The following is a 20,861-nucleotide window of genomic DNA, read 5'->3' on the forward strand; positions in this document are numbered from 1 at the left end:
CGGCATGAGCACATCACTGACTTTCACTGGCTGCCTCGCTGCTATTTTTCTGGAGGAAAACAACAACAACAAACAAAATCAGAATTTAAAGAGTACACAAAGCAAACTAAACTTGCAAACCTTGCTTGTGAATAAACAAGTAGAGCATGATTACTGCAACCACGAAAAAAGTTTATCGGAGGTATTTCCTTCTCTCTGAATGCCTGCGGAATTACTTAAACACTTCATTAAATGCTGTCTTGAATGGTGACTTGTTTCCCATGTGTGAGTTTTTTTCCCCAGCTAGATTGTAAACTCCCTGGAATCAAGAACTATCTTCTACCACTTTTGTGCTACTCTGGTGGTCATATTAATTCTGGTTAAAAACAAACTAAAAATCACTTCCTCCACGAAGCCTATTTCCTCTGAAATACTTGGTACTTTAGTGCAAACCAACACAAAGTCAGGATTTTGCTATTAAGAAAAATAACATGGTTTCTACATAGCAATTTCTCAGTTTATAGGTGGGCAACTTAATATATTAGGTATTGCCTAATATGCCTGAATTCTGGCTTTCAACAATAAGCACTGATGTTATAAAATTCTATTTGTCTTTAAGTAGTTGCTTGGTTAAACTAAATTATTGGTAAACTTTAAATAATGCCAAGATTGCTCTTAATTTTACTTGACTAGATAGATAATACAAGTTTGAATACAGAACGATAAAACCATTTTGCTTTTAGTATTTCATAGAGAATAAAAAGAAGGCTTTCACCTTATACTTAGGCTGTCTTTTCTTTTTTCCTTAGCAAAGTACAAGATGAAATGAAAGTTTGGAAAAGGTCAAGGCCAACTTTTAATAAGGGAAATAAGGTGACAGCAGCCAGAATACTCCAAATCACTTCTCCCCTAGTAATCTTTGAACAAGAAACCTTTTGACGTAGGCAGAATTCCAGGATGAGGCTGCAGGAAACAGGGAAAAGGAAATTCCAGTAGGGGTTGAGTGAGAGGGACCCTACCCTGGCAGTAGACTATGCCAAGATTCAGTTTCAGAATGTGCAAAATCCCCTTCCCACCCATGTTTCATAAGTGAATTCGAAAAGGGGAAGGAAGTAGGGTGGGTCCCAGACCTAACAAAAGGACCGAAGAAAACGGGGTGGGGAGAGGGAAGGATGCAGACCGGGTCCCTTGGTAAAGTGTTGCTCAGCACGCCTTCCATGTACATTTTATAACCCCATGTCTCTGCAACGTGGAAAGTGGGAACTCGGTTCACGAGCTGCTCTTGGTATTTTCATTCTACCAGTTAATACACTAAAAACATAAATTACATTTCAGGAGAAGAAGTTTTGGTTTTCTGATAAATAGAGGAATTGTAGTCCAGAAACTAGGATCCATGTCTAAATATATGTTTTAACACAGCTCTTTCACTGATAAAATGTAAACAGTTTATAGGCTTTTCAAATCTAAGTTAGGCCTCAAATCATGCAAGCACCTTATCATTCCTCTTTCTTGTATGCTTCCCACACCTACCATGATCATTTCAATAAGTGATTGTTCCGTCTCTTTCCTGCAGAGCAGTTCTCCTAGTTGGCCCTCTTTCTCAGGACTAGCGTGATTCTTAGCATCTTGGCTTCTTATCCTCCTCTTGGTCCTCCCTCCCACGATTGCTGAGAAAAGCTGTACTCCAGAGGCCATCAGACTTGAGTTCAATCTTAGCCCAGCTCTGTTTAATCATTCTGCAGCCTCAGCTTTCTAATCTGTCAAACTGAAATATCATTTACCTCACATAAGCCCTCCCACACCAATCCTCCTTTTTATGAAAACGAATAAAACTAGTCAATGGCTCCTTGTTATTTCTAGAATGAAGTGAAATTCCTTAGCCCTGAAAATCCTCCACAGTCTGGTCCCAATCTCATTTCTCACTAAGTTTCTTCCTTCTCCTGCCTTTTCGTCACCATCTCCTCCCTCACCCCCAACCCTTGGTCCTCTGGTGACATAGAGTGGTTTGGGATTTCCAAAATATATCTTATATTTTGACATTTCTGTGCATTTCCTGATGCTATTCTTCCCACTGGGAATTGATTTTCTTTTATTTGAATTATTTAAATCCAATCTAAAACCTACTTCAAGGTCCACATCAAATTCTACCTCTGCCGTAAGAGAGAATCCTATTTCTCCAGGTGTAAATTCTTCTTCTAACTCCTCTGTCTCTCCCTTGAAACTATCATCACTGCTTCCTTATAGCTGTTATTTGTGTCAATGTCTTTTCTACACAAATTGACTGTAGTCCTTCAGGGTTGGAGCCTATCTATGCTACTTCAAGGTTGAAGCCACCACAGTTACTCGGGATACTCTACAATATCAGCTTTAATAGAGGTGTATTGAATGAATAAGTGACCAAGAGTATTCTAGAATAACAGTTTTGCAATACCAACTCAGACTCTATGGGTGAGGAGAGTATCCCTAAAATCATAGTTAATTCTGAAGAAGACATATGCATCATTGCAGCAAGTGCCAAAGCTTTGGCCAAACAATCCAGTTTATCCTGGGCCTACCCGAGATTCTCTCTGCTTAAAGTATTGTCAAAGGGTCTGGTCTAAGAAGACTTATGTAGTCCCCATACTGTGAGCCAGAACCCCCATCTAACAATTTGTTTTTGAGATAAACACTATGTGCCCTAGCATATATCTCAGTCATACTGCAGGAAACAAACTGCAGGAAAACAAAACAAGGTAAATATCTTATGCATCTTTTTGGCAAAGGTGACCAACCATTCTAGTAATAAACAGAACATTCTGACGTCTACCGCTACACCAAAGAAACCTTAACAAAAATTCAAAAATTGCTTAATATAAAAGAGCACACACATCCTCCCATTACTAGTCATCAAATGCTGTCAATTTTACCATCTAAGTGACTCTCAACATTGACGACCCTCTGATTTCTCATAGATACCATCCTGGTTCCGGCTTATAGCTTTCACCTGACTCCCTACAACAGCTTTCTAAGGCTTCCCTCCACGCTTCCTCTTCCCCACTCAATTTTTCCTCAAAAGCAATGCCAGGAGATCTCATGAAGATCACATCTGATTACGCCACTTCCCATCTTCGATGGCTTTCTTTTACCAGAAAAGCAGGTCTAAATTCCTTAGGGTGGCTTACCAAATCTTTCAACTGAATTCTAGACTTCCCATAGCCCATCGGCTTCACTCCCCATGAATCATCCAGTGCTCGTCATGCATCTTCCTGCTGGTCCCTCTGCCTTAAATGCTCTTCTCCAACCTGCCCTTCCTCGACCATCAATTATCCTTCAAAGTCAAGCTCAAAAGTTCCCACTTAGTAACACATGCCCCCCCATCACTCCTCATGCCATTGATATAATCATAGAATTAAAACTAGGAAATAGGATGCCTATAGAAGAGGTTAATTTCTTTAAAGAATTAATGACCAAATGTTAATCTCACTATCATAACAATGAGAAGAAATAGCCAATTTCTGTCCTCTTCTTTAAGTTCTCACATAATAATTTTCAACACTTAGGAATGAGTGCTGGCTAATTTTGTCTACAGCTAGTTCACAGAAAATAGGAAAACCAAGTGCTTCCTGAGAAACTTGTGATCATTATACATTTAACTTTTTAAATTTCAGAAACACCTTGGCAAAAGCAAAGAATGAAGTGTTTCTCTAATTGTATGCATTTATAATTATGGCATTTACCAGTTTAAGCAAATATTAGAAATGCCTACTCAGAAAACTCTAAATCCCTTCAATTTGTAACAAGACATACCAGCAACAAAAGCTTTATTCTACCAAATTCATGCCTTTCTCCATGCAGTACTACTTCAAAGTAGCTTTCTCATTTTGGTACATATGTATAAAAAGGCATTCTAGAACTGCAGAAACAATGTAGTTTAGTAACAAGAATGACTCACTAGGCAACTTGGATGCTAACTTGAATTCTACCACTGTCTTCTTAGCTAGCTTTGGCCCAGGAATGGTGGATGAGGTAGATGAACCATTTTAAAAACATTAAAAAAAAAGGAAATCTGTATGTCACTCTAGGGTTTGGTCATTATTGTTACTGTTATAACAAGAAAAGGAAACTGCAGATTTAGGTTTACATTAAGTAAACTGTAGTTTCCTCTGTACATGCTGTGTGTTATAACTGAGTTTTCATGAGTAAGAGCAGATGATGGCTATTGAAAAGAAAGCAAAGGCAGGAAACATGAAACTGCCTCGCCCACCTCACCAACACTGTGAACTCAGTGTGCAAGCAAAGGTATAGATACAGTGACTGCTTAAGCCGTAAAAGCAATATAATCTATCAGATGGTTTTTTTACTCTTAATAAATTATTGTAAAAAATGTAAGTATCTAGTATCAAGTAATCCATTTAGTAGAGCAGCATATAAATATCAGCCTTAAATATGGAAGCAACCTAAGTGCCCATCAATAAATGACTGGATAAAGAAATTGTGGTACATATATACACTGGAATATTTCTCAGCCATAAAAAAGAATGACATTTTTTCATTTGCAACAACATGGATGGACCTAGAGGGTATTATGCTAAGTGAAATAAGTCAGAGAAAGACAAATACCATATAATTTCACGTATATGGGGAATCTAAAGAACAAAATAAACTAACAAACAAAACAGAAACAGACTCATAGATACAGAGAACAAACTGATGGTTGCCAGATGGGAGGGAAGTTAGGGGGCTGGGTGAAAAGGTAAAGGGACTAAGAAGTACAAATTAGTTGTTACAAAATAGTTATGGGGATGAAAAGTATAGCATAGGGAATATAGTCAAAAATATTGTAATAAATATGTACGGTGTCAGATGATGGGTACTAGGTTTATAAGGGGCGGGGACACTTTGTAAGTTATATAAATGTCTAACCACAATGCTGCACACATGAAACTAATATAAAATGGTACTGAATGCCCACAATAATTGAAAAAATAATTAAATTAAATTTAAAAAAAGAGAAAAATAAATATCAGCCTTGAGAGTTGATTAGTTGAACTGGTGTCACCCTGCAGGAGGGAGATCACAGAATAGCTAAGTTTATATTTATCACTAAGGAAGAAAGATCCTTACTATTCATCTTTCCTTACTTTCAGCTTCATTAGGAAAAGTCTGTGTAGAAAGGGCCAGAGTTCCAATGTTTATTTATACAGCCTCTTTCCTCTCAGAAGCACAGACACTTCTGAGTGTTAGTATATCCATGTTATGACACTCAGGCAAGAAGTAAAAAACCTTACTGTTCCATTTTACAATCTTAAAATGAAGGTTTGAAGGTAATAGAGTAGATAACCATAAGCAAAGCTGCAAATCTTCTACCACTAAATTTTTTTTCCCCTTCTTCTGCCTCCCCACCCCGCCCCACTCCAGTTCAAGCCGTTGTTTCTCAGTCTAGTTGTGTAGGACACAGACCCCTGGCCCATGCAGGTATTATGAGCCTTGTGCTCCCCCCTGGCTGATGCAGTCGGTCGCCGGTCGTTGGTCAGCCGCTCACAGCAGCTCTCGCCAGCTGCCAGCCGCTCACGATGGTTGCCATCCACTCATGGCAGCACACGGTAGCCCACGGCATCACACAGCGGCCCGCGGCAGCTCATGCCGACCTCCGGCTGTTCATGGCAGCCAGAACCAGCGACCTCAGCATTAGAAGCGCCATGCTCCAACCCCCTGAGCCACCGGGCTGGCCCCCATTAAATTTCTGTCTTATGTTAAAAGTCTTCACAATTATCAGCACCAAATTCAGATTTCTGTTATTATATATTTGGAGGGTATTATAGTCTCGTTAGCTGTAACAATAGCATTCTGAATTGAACTAAATATAAGGCAAAGGCAACACAGGTACCTTTTTAATAAGCATAATGTTTGTGGCCTAAGGCTGATGGTTTCTAACCTTGGTGAAGTGGTACTCTACTGTTTGTTTGATTTTAAAAGATCTTGCCCTACGCTCAAGTTGTCGCTGGCTCATTGAATCGAATATGTGATACACTGTAAAATATATCATTAATTTTAAGGACCACTAGGAAAGAAAAATGCCTACAACTAAACTATGACATGTTTTCATATCACCCGTTGTTAAGACTCATCCTGATTTCAAAGATACTAAAAGGTGGGGGAAATGTGTGTCTTGAAATCAATAAAATATAGCGTAAGAAAACTGTTGCTCTTCTAATTAAAATGAATTAAAAGGGAATTGTTTTGAGAAAGTTAATATTAATAGGTGCTTGGATATTGAAATATGCAAAGGACACAACAGAGGCTAGAAGTCAGTCTTTGACACAGTCAACTTTCAGGCTGCTTTTAGCAACTAAAACTAAGTCCCTAAACTTTTCAATAGTACCTAGTAAAGTGAAGGCTCCTGAGGCCTCTATTTGTACTTAAAGGCAACAGTCACCCACGAAATAATTCAGTTATGAGGCTTGGAAATTGCCGTATTGTTCTCCCCCCTTGAGACGCCAATTGCTATGGGTTGATGTTGCCCTGTTAGAGATGTGTGATAGTGTTAAACAGCCTGCCATCCTTGACTATCTCACCTCCTCTCCTGCTCAGTAAAATCCTAGCATTTGTATTTGAGGGCCTTGGAGCAGAAAAAGCATGAAGCAATTTTTCCCCCTTCAAAAGGGTTGAAAATAAAATTCCAAGGAAGAATTAAAGTCAGAGAAAGACATGTTTATAAGCACTGAGGAATTTTCCTTTATGAGCAATCCTGGCTAGTTCAGCACTGAGAGTGAAGTCTTACAAACAACAACAAAAAGTCAACAGACAACAATGTGTAGCCAAAGAAAGTGGTCCCATTGTCTTCCCAGCGTGACGGCAGCTGTCTCGGTTCTAAGGCTCAGTCTGAATAACCGCTTTCAGGAGAACCGAGCAGAGCGTCCCTTTCCTCCAGTTAAACTACATCTAAACAATATAACACTTGTTGGAACACAAACATTCATAAGCTACTGGGAAAACTCCCTTTTGGACTCTCCTGCTTGGTGAGAATATCTATAATCTGTTCTGTTCTTGTCTATTTCTAGTGACTTCAGATATATTTGTTTGGTAACTAGAACTACCCTTGTACTAAACATAAAAATACATGTTCTTTCAAAATTCATATTCCACAAACTATCTGATGGGTTGAAATTCCCAAGGCCAAATTTGAAAGCCATCAAATTAGGATCATAAATACACATGCATTCATATTTCCTTACATGTATTCTTATTATATTTCTACACGACTTACTTTTGAGAAGAGTTCTCTTATAAATCCAGGGTCATAAACCACTGGCTATGAGCTGTCATTTTTACTAAGGAGGATGCTTTTTGGAGAAAAAAACCCAAACACTAAAGAATTTAAAATGAAATCTTCTTTCCTTCAAACATACAACCAGGCAGAAACCTTTTCCACCCCTTCGAATGTGCATCCCCAAGAAGAAAAGGGCTTACGTGTTCAGACTTCTCCTGTTCCTTTTTGTCTGTCTGCAAAAATTGATAGTTTTCTCTCGCCAACTTCTGGACCAGTTCAATTCGTCCGATGTCATCTCTCTCCTGAAGCTTGCACATCACCCCCGCCTTAAGAGTTGGAGAAAAAGCGAAGATATACTTAAATCCACAGTCCCAGGACATGACACCGCTGCAAAGTTCCCCTTAGAATAAGCTCATCTTCTCTGTTGCCTGGATTAAATCATGGTCTTGATAAATGTTTGGCCTTTCCAAAATGGAAATTGTATTATTTTAAGCTAGGCCGCCACACCGAAAGTCTTAAAGTTGAGCTCATTTATGAGTCTACTTTAACAGAGTGAAGGGCAGAGCGAACTGTATCATTTGCTACTAACATGTACTCCTGATATGCCACTATTTGTTCCTGACAGCCTGTTTCCTGTTACATAAGCAAAGCCTAACAAGAGGTTAAAAACTCATGGGAAAGTTAGCCAGGAACCACTCCGGCAAAAAGGGTGAAGTGATACAGAGTACTAAAAATAACAGTACACAACCTCCTAATTCTTTCGCTCCACCAGATCATTCCATGTACAAATACACAGTTAACAAGATCAAGAGATTTCTCCCCCACCCCTACTACTGGAAAGTTACTATGGGGCATTATTAGTAAAATATCTCCAATGTTACAATGAAATACGGTGGAAAAGTTTATTAAAAATAAGCTGGAAAAAAAGCTTAAAACTTCATCAGGGTTTGGGAATGATCCAAGAAACATATTTTTTTTTATTATGCCAAAGTACCCAAGTCATAATAATATGAAGGAGGAGAATCAAGGACTTTGACTGGAAAAAAAAAAATGTTCATTATAACACACAAGTTATGAACTGTTTTTGCTCAAATTCTTTAAAAAATGGTTCATACTGACATACTAGGACATGAGCTAATAAAGAAATCTAAAGTCACTCTTGGCAGGAATAGTCAAAACTACGGAATTTTTTGTTTTAACCAATACAACCTACAGGATTTAAATGTACTTAGCAACATGACCAAATACGGAGAAGGGGCCAGAAGTGATCACAGCTTCATGGTCTTAATGCTTGGTGCTAAAGATACCCATTTTGTTGAGTGGGCATCAGAGAAATGGGACCACAGATGCAAAGCAATGACGAAATCTTTATTCCCAGGAGCAAGGATATCTCTTTATCTAGTAGTTTTTCCAACGAGTAGGAAGGAAACAAAAAAAATCTGTGAAGTGGCCCAAATCACTGATTTCCAGAGAGCAGCAAGTGGAATTTCTCCACCAAAGTCAGAGATTTATTTTTACATCCCTCATAAGAGGTCTTCCAGTTCATTTCCAAGGTTTCCTTGAACAGGAATCTCAGTTTATCTTAAGATAGCCTGTGTACTGTTGGAAAGCCAGAATTGTTGGAAAGTCCCTTATCACCCTAGACAAAACTCTGAAACCACTGAACTTCAACCCATAAGTATTAGGTTTGCCTTTTAAAGCAACTAAAATTTTGTCTATTTCTTATTCAACATATCTTTCAAATACATATTTAAATACCAATAGTTATGATATCCTCCTTTGATCATTATATATATACAATCCCCATATATATCTCCCTAGTTCTCTATTGTATTTATTCATTTGTTCATTCATTCATGCACTCACTCAACAGATTTTATTTGAACAACAATCATATGCCAAGATCTACTGTAGGTTTTAGGGATACGGTAGTGAACAACAACAAACAAAGTCCCACATATCACTGAGCTTACATTTAATAGGGGATTTGGATTATACAATGTACAGATATGAAATATCTGATGGTAATATCAGATAGGAAGGAAAATAAAGCAGGGTAAAGGGGCAGAGAAGTGATTGGAGGTGTTATTCAGAAAGGAATGTCAGGGACAGATTCTTTACTAAGATGACATCTGAGTGGAGATCTAAAGGAAGCAGGAAGGGTGCCCCAGGCAGAGGAACAGGAGTGCGTGGTCCCTGAGGCTAGGGCGTGTTTGGCATGCTCAAGGAAGAGCAAAGAGAGCAGCATGACTGGAGCAGAGTAAAGGAGAGGGATTAGTGGGATGGGTCAGAAAGGTGATGCCAGAACCAGATCACGTAGTTTCCGTACAGACCATCTAAGTTGTTTAGATTATTTTTCTGAAAAGATGGAAATCCTTTCATGAAGGTGTTGAACATAGGACTGGTGTAATCTGACATATTTTAACAGGATCATTCTGTCTTTTGGGTTGAGATAACACTGTTGGGTGGGGAGGAGGAGTTGAAATTAGAAGCCCAATTAGGAGACTGGTCTTCAGAAGAGAAATGGCTTAGAACCGGTGGTAGTGGTGGAGATGGTGAGACTCAACAGTAGAGAGTAAAAGAGGATCAATGCGATTAAGATACTGCTTTAAACTAAGAAGGCAAGGAAACTATTCAGGGCAAGTTCCACCCAAAAGTCGTTAACATTCTTTAAACCTTCTGACACTTAAAGACATAAGTTTCTGTTATGTAGAAAATTCACTTATGTTGACCATCTGGGATTTCTTCTCTTTCCATCCATGTCATCCTCACCGTGTTTAATATACAGTCCTGCCAGTGAATGACCCTGCGACCTCAGGACCTGCTCCATGGTTGTTTATTCAGTAGTGTGATGGATTAGACCTATGTTTCTGCTCCTCAGTGTGGCACCCTTGCCTACTAGAGGGCACATGTGGGCCTGGGGCCAGACAGGGTGGTCCACAGGAGGGTGGCACCATGGAGCTAACTAATTACGCAGGTAGGAATGAGCCTGTTACCTCTTCCAACCAGCACAGCCTCCAAAGCTAACCTCCTCTAGACACTGATTTAGAGAGTCTTTCCTTCTGTCTGTGGGTCCCACACATGTTTTTTTAAAAAACAACAACCGATAATATCATCAGCAATAAAAGGATAGGACTGAGTAGAGGAAATTAAAGAGACTTTTACTTGTTTCTTTGGTTTCCGTGTAAACATGAGTTTTTAAGGAACTCAAAACATTCTTCATATCATGTGCTTAGGATTCTAAATACAGACTTTTCTTTCTTGAAGAAATACATTTTTATTAGAACCAGATACTTTTGTACACACATTCTGTATTTTAAACACAAAATGCAATTACTTTTAAAAATGGGTTTCAGATTGACTTAATTATTTCATATTTATAATTAAATCAACTTATAATTAAAAAAAGGAATACTACTCTCTTGATTATCTGGTTTCCCCATAATTCCTAGATGCATTTTCACAAGTTAATCAATTCTAAGCAATCCTTAATGATAACTATCAAAAAAAGCTTTCAAGGAAGGTTATGAATGGTTCTTCATTCCCTGGAGAACTTAAGCCCAGAGAGATATCCATACATCCTAGACAGTTATAAGGCACTCCTTCTTGGAAGTACCTCACTAAACCCGATGTTTTCTGGGGGTCCCTTTCAAAGCTCCATAATTCAGTGATTTGATTAAAAAAACATGGATTTATTTTAGAAGCTTTGTTATGGCAAGAGAAGCAAGATAACTAACAGCTCTCAATCTAGACTTTCACATTCCTGGGCTACTTAATTTACTGATGTGAAATTAATTATAAACAGTTTACCTTGCTATGCCAGAAAGAAAAAAAGTGTAATGTGTAAGAATCAGACGTTATTTGAGAGCCTTATTTCAAGGTCTACTTTGAAAAAAGAAAATCTCTGTAATGTATAATTAAAGCTATTCATATGATCTTCAGTATTTGAGAAGAGAAATGTTACAACTGTAAATGGAAAAGTCTGTTTCCTTTATATACAAAATGGAGTCATAAAAACGTTGGGTTCATTTATCAGTGGTTAAATGAAACTTGGACAGGATTCCCTTAGGAAACGCTACAAGGATAATAAATGAACAACCTTTATGACAAAAGGTGAAAGAGCACAGTTCTATGAATGAAACATTTTCTGCATTATTGTAACTTTAAAAATCCGTCTTTCTACAACACTTAGAAAAAACACCACACAAAAACCGCTATCAAGGGAAGGAAAACCAGGATGAAAGAGTCCACTTGTCATGAAAGCACTTTTGCAATTACAGAACACTATTCAACACAAATTCAGGGTATTCTAATAAATTCTTACTGATTGCTACATAATAGACACATTTCTTTAAAAATTAAATCTTGAATAGAAATTTATGCAATAATTTTTTTTTGGCTACTTTAAACAGGAATTCCAAATAACAGAATAAAACACTGATGGATTGGGATAATAATTATTATCATCATTATTTTAGGGCAGCAAGCATTCATTTTCTCAAATTTCTTCAGAGAAAGGAAGAAAACTAAGAAAAAATTCTTCCTGGTTGGGATAGAAAAATATACTGTTTCCCTGAAAATAAGACTTAGCTGGACCATTAGCTCTAATGTGTCTTTTGGAGCAAAAGTTAATACAAGACCCAGTATTTTATATTATATTATATTATATTATATTATATTATATTATATTATATTATATTATATTATAATTATGACCTGGTCTTATAGTACAATAGTAAAATAAGATCGGGTCTTACATTAATTTTTGCTCCAAAAGACACATTAGAGCTGATTGTCCAGCTAGGTCTTATTTTCAGGAAAACACATACCCTTTGATACTTGGGGAAGGACCAAGAAGCATTCATAGTAAAATTGCATATGATGGAAAGTGTGATGGTAAATGCAGGTTTCCTAATTAATGACCAGGGCATTACTAGTACAGACCTCAAAGCAAGCTGGGGCATCATAGAGCCTTAGCAATCATTCAGTGACTCCTACTCCCTCACTGTGCATGTGAGGTAATGCAAGTTCAGGGAGGTTCATTCCTCTGGGCCTCCTCCTTTGTAGAGTTACTGGTGTTAATATACCACGTTGATCGGATACAGCTGTCCTATACAAACACTGTGTGTGATACTGCACCCTCTTAGAGCATGCTGGGGGCACGGAGGGAGGCAGAAACCATAGTTACATGGACTTTATTACTGTGATTTCCCTCAAATCTTTTTTTAAAAAAATTTTTATTGGGGAACAGTGTGTTCCTCCAGGGCCCATGAGCTCCAAGTCATTGTCCTTCAATCTAGTTGTGGAGGGCGCAGCTCAGCTCCAAGTCCAGTTGCCATTTTCAATTTTCAGTTGCAGGGGGCGCAGCCTACCATCCCATGTGGGAATTGAACCAGCAACCCTGTTGTTGAGAGCTGGTGCTCTACCCAACTGAGCCATCCAGCCTCCCCTGCAGAGCTCAATGGCAGCTTGTTGTCTTCAGTCTAGTTGTGGAGGGCGCAGCTCTCTGGCCCATGTGGGAATCGAACCAGCAACTCTGTTATTCAGAGCTTGCGCTCTAACCAACTGAGCCATCCGGCCGCCCCTCAAATACTTTCTTAATCTACTATACTTACATAATTTTTCTCTTTTGATGAAACTAAATACATTATATATTTACATAATTGACAAAGTAAGGGGTTCATTCATTATACCGTATATTTAATTCCTTGAACTTTCAGACTAAATTAGGGAGGTCACCAATATTTTATCTTGTTTTGACCTGAGAGAAATTACAGCTCAGATCTGTATGTATTATCGACCATACTGCTAAGCAGGGCAGCAAAGTTAACAAATAATAAAGTTTAAAAAAAAAAAGGATAAGAAAATTCTAATACATTCTAATGAAAGATTTAAAAGGATTATGTGTTTTCTACGACAGCTATCACAGGCTTAAATTAGAGCTTTCTTCAGTCTATTACCAAAAAAGTCACACTTTGGCTACTGATAAATTAATCATCAAACGTGTCAATTAATTTGTATAATTAACAGTATTGTCACTTAATGTTAAAATGATTGATTTCAGTGGGGGATAGGAGACAATGAAAATAATCACTGAATCCAGTGGCCAATGGCCACCTGAATATGAGTGAGAATTTCCAAAGTTCAACACGTTATAAATTACTCATTGAAGATGTCATGGAACCCTTAAACTAGAACCTGGAAAAAGTGTGTATATTTTGATAGAGTCTTTAATCCTTAGTCCTATATAAAGAGTTATAACAAGTGATGGGTAGAGAATGCTGAAGGTATGTGAAGACACCATAATGGTAGACAGAGCACTACCGCGACCCCTGCAATACTCAAGCCAAAAAGCCATGTGATAGATGCTCATAATGATAACTCACAGAGGCTAACGTTTTTTGAGTACCATGTGCCAGGCAGTGATCTAATTGCTTCACATATCCTCATTTAATCTTCACAACAAGCCAGTAATTACTCCCGTTTTATAGAGATTTAGTTAGAAAGGCAGTTTAGCACAGTGGTGAAAAAAGCAAGGATGTTGGAGACAGATTGCATTGGCTTGATTCCTGGCCTCACCACTTACCAGCTCATCTGTAAAGTGGTGGTGATTCTGTTATCTGCCTCATAGGGTTTGTTGTGAGGTTTTAAATTGTTAATAAAATTGAAAAGCTTAGAAGAGTGCCAGGTGCATATGAATAAGTGTTAACTCTCAATACTACCCTGTTTCCCCGAAAATAAGATTAGGTTTTATATTCATTTTTGCTCCAAAAGATGCATTAGGACTTATGTTCAGGGGATGCCATCCTGAAAAGTCATGCCACGGCTTATTCTCCGATTAGGTCTTATTTTCGGGAAAACACGGTATTCCAGCAAAGGAATGTGGGGCACAGGAGAGTAGAGTGTCTTGCCCAAGGTTGCTGTGACAGCCAGGAAGGAACCCAGGCAGTCAGGCCCTGGGGATGGTGCCCTTAAACTTCATGTATGCTGCCTGACATTTATGGAACCTCTTATGTGCCAGGATGGCAGGCATTTTTAATGTTGCTTCATTTCACACTCATGTCAACTTTATAGTATCTCTACTTTGCGGAGAAGAAAATCAAGCATGTTCATCACTGCCTAGCATGGTGGGGATACTTTGGTGACTAACACACAGGTACGACCCGACAGAACTTACAGGTTTAGAGACACTACAGAACTTGCCCCTTCGCCCACAGGCACCAGCTATGAGGAAGAGGGCTGGGATGCAAATCAACTCTACGTGAGCTCTTCACTCTGCCCACACGTCACTGCATTAAAACAGGGAGTTTCATAGGCAGGAAAGAGTTTTTAGTGAGAAAAGGAAAACAGGAACTAATATATCAGGGCAGAACTGGAGTTTTCTGGGAGGTGGGAAACCTGTATACAAGGTCCAGTCTCTCTGGGGTTAGTGACTGTCTTAACCCTCCATAGAGGCAAAGTTTTCAACAGCCTAGGGGCATATTTTTTCCATAGTGACATACGAGTATGTCATCGCTAATGGGGAAGGAATGACAGCCAATTTCCACTTAACTTGTTTAAAACACACTCTGGAGTGAAGATTGCAGTAATGTGAAATACTCGCCATAGCGTTTGGCACAGAGGGGCTCCATCAATTATAGGTATATACCTCAAACATCAAATTAATAAAAGTACATATGTATACACTCGTGAGCACACATATACATCTATTGCTAATTCTGCCTAGATATCTGATGGTGAAATGCTGAACGTTTTCTTTAAGCTCACCTTACATGACTTGAATTACTGATGATTCTACCCAGAGCTTTTGTATAGACAGACCTGCAGAGTCAAACCAATAAAACGGGCGCTTCTCCTGTGGGGGGCAGATCAAGCTTTCTCAGACACATTAGAGGAGGATACAGCTGCCTTCCTTCCTACGCGGCCTAAGCCAATAACACTCGTAAGTATGCATCCCAGTGAACTCAACTCATGACTTCCAAACCTAAACACAGTCTGTTCCTGATCTAATTATCAATTCACTGCCTTCAACTGGCTTCATGATTTCATTCCTCTGTACATCTTGTGCAATTATGTCACTATTGCTGAAAAAAAAAATCAAACTCTCTTGAAGAGCAAGGTCTGGGCATCCTTTTGAGATACACAAAGACATAAAGCATTAAAACAGACTTTTGCCCATAGAATAAATTCAAAACAGATAAAAAATAACAATTTAAATTTAAAAACATCTGTCCCACTTTAATGATTTAAGAAAAATGCCAGAAAGGAATCCCTTCCCAGGTTTGCTTGGAAGCCGGAAGTGTAATTTCAGTATGAACTTGTGGATTGCAGCATTTTGAATATTACTATAGCAAGACAATTCCAAACAATTCCTTATATGAACTTAATAAAACTACAACCAGTGCAATCTTGACTGAAAAGCTAACGGGATTCTTGTGAACAGTTTTAGAATGTTAAAGGTCAAGTGCAATGGGCCAACCAAACTAAGAATCTTCTTTTCAGCTTTATTAAAGTATACTTTCATATACAAAAGACTGCACATATTTCACGTGTACATCTTGATGAGTTTGGACATAGGTGACACCGTGATCCTGTCACCACAATCCTTCAATGCAATTTCCTCTGCAAGGTGTAGTAGAACAGATCAACACTGGGCATGCAATGAGGGCTCACAAAAGGGCTCGTGTGCTTCCAGAGTTTCTGCACCCCTGTCTGCCTCAGGGTAGAGTCTGTCAGATTCTTCTTCTTGGGTAGACCAGCCCATTGCTCTGTACACACTACAATCAATTTCCAAGGAGTAGACTCACCTGGACCTACTCCTTTCTTGTTGTCAGGCATAATAAAACCCAATGGCTTATTTATTCTACATACTTTTCTTTTTAATCCTCCCAACTGTCCTATCAGGTAGATTTATAGATGAGTAATCTAAAAATCAAAAAGGTTGAGAAATTGGCTTAAGGTAACTCGATAGTTAGCTATGTCACTTAATGCTACAGCTGGGTGTCAAGGGGGATGGAATTCTGAGGAGCTGAATTATTGAGGACTTACAAAAGAATTATTGGGGACTTGCAAAAGAACGTCACCCATTCTGCTTCTCTCCCTGCTGTTCCCACTAAGAATCTTGAAATGCTCTGCTTTTACACAAAGTTAACAGTTGCTAGCAGTAGGGTGTCCAAGTTTTTATGCTGCAAAAGTGTTTGGAGGTAAGGTGCTACCAAAATCATATCCATGCCATGAAGTAGATACTGGGGGCTGGCACCTTTGGCAGGTGCAGCATCACGTGACCCTATCTGGCCAAGCCCCAGCTCTCACGCTGTCAGCTAGCTGAGTTTCCTCTGCCGTCTCCAGGGGATGGTCTGCCCTAAGGGTGGTCTCTCCTGGTTCTTCACTTACGTTCCTTGCTTTTTTCTGAGAAGTGGAGTATATCTCCCTATGTGTTTCTCCTGCATGAATCAAATTATGAACGCGATTATCAATTTATAACCTTTCTTGTGAAAGGTCTCTTTATGAAAAACAAGTATTTTATTCCCATACTATGACTATTTTACAGAACGTAAAAGGTAAAACCTATATCACACCTGCACTATGTCACCTTTCTCAACAGAAAAGAAGGGTCCCCTCCGGGACTGTCACAGAACTTATCATACCTGAGAATCTGGAACCCCTTCAGTGTCTGTCACAGTTACGTGTTTGTCACTGGTTTCTTCATCTTGTTCAATTGCTTAAATTTAAAAAACAAAAAACAAATTAATTAATCAAACAAATGTATCATCATAATAAAACTGTTTCAGATCATTTTCTTTCAGACAGCAATTTGACAGGAAAAAATAATATTATGCAGATTCACAAAATGTAAATATTGGTACTATCTTTTTATTACTAGGATGAAAAAAATTAACTAATAACATTGGGCACTTTCATGTACATTATCTCATTTATTAAAATCAATGGCAATGGAAAGCTGACCTCATTCTCCTTTTCACCAAAACCTATCAAGACATCATGTCTGTTTTGTGCTTTACCCAAAGGTGAGTTGGGGTATAGATGAAGGCTTCTATCAAGTTCATGCGGGAATGTCATTTTTTTTAATGTGATTTTTTTTGGGGGTGCTAATAGTTTAGTGTTATATAAGAAGCATATTTTATATGTGGATTGCTCAGTGCATTGTTACCACAAAATTCTGAGCTGTGGGGTCTTGAATCCACCTCTTCTCCCATATTCCCTCAGCCTCTCCCTTTCCAAGTTCTTCTCTCCCTTTCTAAGCTGGTGCCACAACCTCGTTACAGAAAGCCCCTGGTTCCAGCCTCTCCCTAATACAATGCAGCTTGGGCACAACTGTTGAACTAATCGATCTCCAAAAAGATAACAACAACAAGTGCCATGTGTTGGCCTACCTATTGCTTATCTTATCAAGTTGAAACTCTCCGTTCATCCATGAAGGTTTACCTTGAACTCTCTAGCTTCCTCCTAATCTGCAACTTCACGCTGAGATTCACCACCACGACACAGTGCACCCAAGTCTGACCCAGGCACAGTGACTTCCTTATTTTTCTCTTTATATAGCTGGCTCTTTCATCTTAATAAATATTTAGTGAGGATCGACCATGTGCCTGGCACTGGAGTTATTCTTGTGAACAAGACCGATAAACCCCTGACCTCATGAACTCTACATCCTACCGAGTTTCCCCGAAAATCAGACCTAGCCGGACCATCAGCTCTAATGCGTCTTTTGGAGCAAAAATTAATAGAAGACCCAGTCTTCTATTATGTTAGATAAGACCTGGTCTTCTTTTACTATAAGAAATAAGTAAAATAAGACCAGGTCTTATATTAACTTTTGCTCCAAAAGACGCATTAGAGCTGATGGTCCGGCTAGGCCTGATTTTCAGGGAAACACAGTAGCTGGGGAGTTAACCAATGAACAATAACCACTACTACTACAATTAATAACAACAACAACAAAAATAATTTAAAAAATAAAATGGAATTAAAGATCATGATAAATGGGGAAATGACAGAAAACCAAGTGGGGGGGGGGCATTTTGGAGAGGAGGCCAGGGAGGGGGCTTCTCTGAAGAAGTGGTATTTGGGCTGCGATCTGTAGGTTGAGATGGAGCCACCCATGGCAGGTGAGAGTGATATGAAACAAGCCCGGAGAGTATGGACCATGGTAAATTCCGATTTTGGCCTAAGAACATAGGGAAGCACTAAGGAATTTAAAATCGGAAATTGCATGATTTGATGTATATTTTCAAAAGTTCTTTTGCCTTTTTTGTGGAGAACAGACTTAAGAGACTCAAGAGAGGGATCAGGAAGACCCGGTGACTGTTGCTCTCGTCTTGCCTAGAGATGACATTGGCTCAGACCAGGGAAGTGGCAATGAGCTGACGAAACATGGAGGATTTGAGCTGTGTTTTTAGACAAAATGGACACAATGTGCCAGTGAATTGAATACAGGGCTGGGGGTGGGAGAAGAAGCACTCAAGGATGACCTCTAAGTAGAATGAGTGAATGCTCGTCCTCATATCATTTATTCTTTTTACCATCTCCATAAAAAAGCATACCAACCTCGCTAACAGTGAGGTCACCCACTGTACTTTTGGATGCAGTTTGCATTTTATGTACTTTTAAATACTATGCTTTCTGCTCTGTATTTTTAAAAATATCATTCCATGTACCTTTTGCTTTTGTATGCCTTTTATGCCTGCTGTGTGGTGCTAATTGTGGAGCCCACCTAAAGGCCTTGCATATAATATGAGCTCAGTAACAACTAACGGGATAACAATTCCTCCCCAAGTGACCCAAATGGCACAACTTGACGACACCTACTCATATAGCTATGCCTTTCATAATTATTTGTAAAAAGAAAAAAAAAAAAAAAGAGGGGCGGGAAATTCTATTAAACTCCAGGGGTAACTAGGATAACTCCTACCAGCTGAGCATCTAAAGGCAAGGCAGGAACAGCGGAAGTGGGCAGAAGCTTTTCTTCTATTTTCAGCAAAAAGTTCCATTCAGTGCTATTCAAAGGGGATCCCCTGTTGCTACTGTTAGAAGGAAACTTAAGAATAAAGAAAAACACTAGTGTTGTCTCTAAAAAACTAGAGGCGAATGCAAAGGAAAAAATAAAATACAGAATAACATCCTAAATTGCACTTAAACATGCAATGGGCTAGCGAAGGAACTCCACTTAACTAATTATAATAATACAAGAAGTCTTACCTCATCCTGTATTGGGGAGTAATTTTTTTTTGGGGGGGAGCAATTTGATACTATACCAATGTGAGACAACAACTGCGTTTCCCCGAAAATACGACCTAGTCGGACCATCAGCTCCAATGTGTCTTTTGGAGCAAAAATTAATATAAAACCTGGCATGTTATGTTATGTTATGTTATGTTATGTTATGTTATGTTATGTTATGTTATGTTATGTTATGTTATGTTATGTTATGTTATGTTATGTTATGTTATGTTATGTTATGTTATGTTATGTTATGTTATGTTATGTTATGTTATGTTATGTTATATTATGACACGCTCTTATATTACATTAAAATAAGACCGGGTCTTATATTAATTTTTGCTCCAAAAGACGCATTAGAGCTGATGGTCTGGCTAGGTCTTATTTTCGGGGAAACACGGTACACCCACATGAAGTACCAACAATACCTTGGCACCTAATTTATGCTTTATTTGAATGTTTGCTCTTCAAATGTTTAGTTTTGATGAAATTGAAAAAAATTAAATTTTGGAATATTTTTGCCTACTAAATTCATGCGTTTGTTTCTAAAACAACAATGTTCTGGGAATAGAGGTATTTCCTTTTCTTATCTTATGATACTATGATAGGACATGCAAGATAATGAATAACAATTTCAGGATTGAGAATTAGCACTATGTTTTTGAGATTTAGGCAAAATTCTTAAGACATCTAAACAGAATCAAAGGAGGAAGAGATTAGCACAAAAGCATACTTAGGATAAAAATTCAGTCCTGTATTTCTAGCTTCTCCCCAACAACAGTGTTACATTTTTTGCCACATCTTTGAAGACCCCAATATTTGTTGCCCTATGTTACATTTTGGTTAACATAGCAAAAAATTAGAAACACAAGGAAATTAAGGGAAGTGGCAAGGGAACTCCGCAATCCATCTCAACCAGGATAATGGAGAGCCTCTCAAAGTTCCGGTGACTCTTAACCTCAGGCCCCTGATGATGAAGAAAGAGCATGGCCTCTTCCAAAGCATAGATAACGTGATTTTCTTGGAAATTCTGAAAAACCATGATTCCAGAAGTGCAGTTTAGCCAGCGGTTCATATATACCAGTTGGTTACAAAAACTTATACTGGACTTTCAAGGATTTATGATCACCCCCAAGAAATCTCATGTAAATAAATAGTCAGTCACCTAAAATGAAGTACTCTATGACGCTTTAATACAAAGATTGATGTCAAGGGACAAATAGGGAGGCAATTTCTCTCTTCATGCCTCCTAGAGGTGGGGCTCATCTGGCGAAAGGAGGAGGAAGCAGTTATTTAGATTTCTGAGCTTAGCTTTTCTTTTATCTGATCAGAATAAGAGTAGGTTCGGGGAAATTTCCTACGCAAATATTGATTCTGGGACAGTTCCCTCCAG

At 38.6% G+C, this 20,861-nt stretch overlaps 1 protein-coding gene across 10 annotated transcripts in view; it reads right to left on the reverse strand.

The window, feature by feature from the left end:
* Positions 1-20,861, reverse strand: part of RAPGEF5 (Rap guanine nucleotide exchange factor 5) — a 430,438-nt gene that overhangs the window by 88,895 nt on the left and 320,682 nt on the right. For all 10 annotated transcript variants that reach the window (XM_074340840.1, XM_074340846.1, XM_074340842.1 and 7 more), the window contains 2 exons: positions 16,876-16,949; positions 7,429-7,554 (listed from right to left, as the gene is read on the reverse strand). In XM_074340840.1, coding sequence (XP_074196941.1) covers positions 7,429-7,554; positions 16,876-16,949 — 200 coding nt within the window. The remainder of the gene's footprint in view (positions 1-7,428; positions 7,555-16,875; positions 16,950-20,861) is intronic.

Source organism: Rhinolophus sinicus, linkage group LG09, assembly GCF_036562045.2.
Source record: "Rhinolophus sinicus isolate RSC01 linkage group LG09, ASM3656204v1, whole genome shotgun sequence".
Taxonomy (NCBI): domain Eukaryota; kingdom Metazoa; phylum Chordata; class Mammalia; order Chiroptera; family Rhinolophidae; genus Rhinolophus; species Rhinolophus sinicus.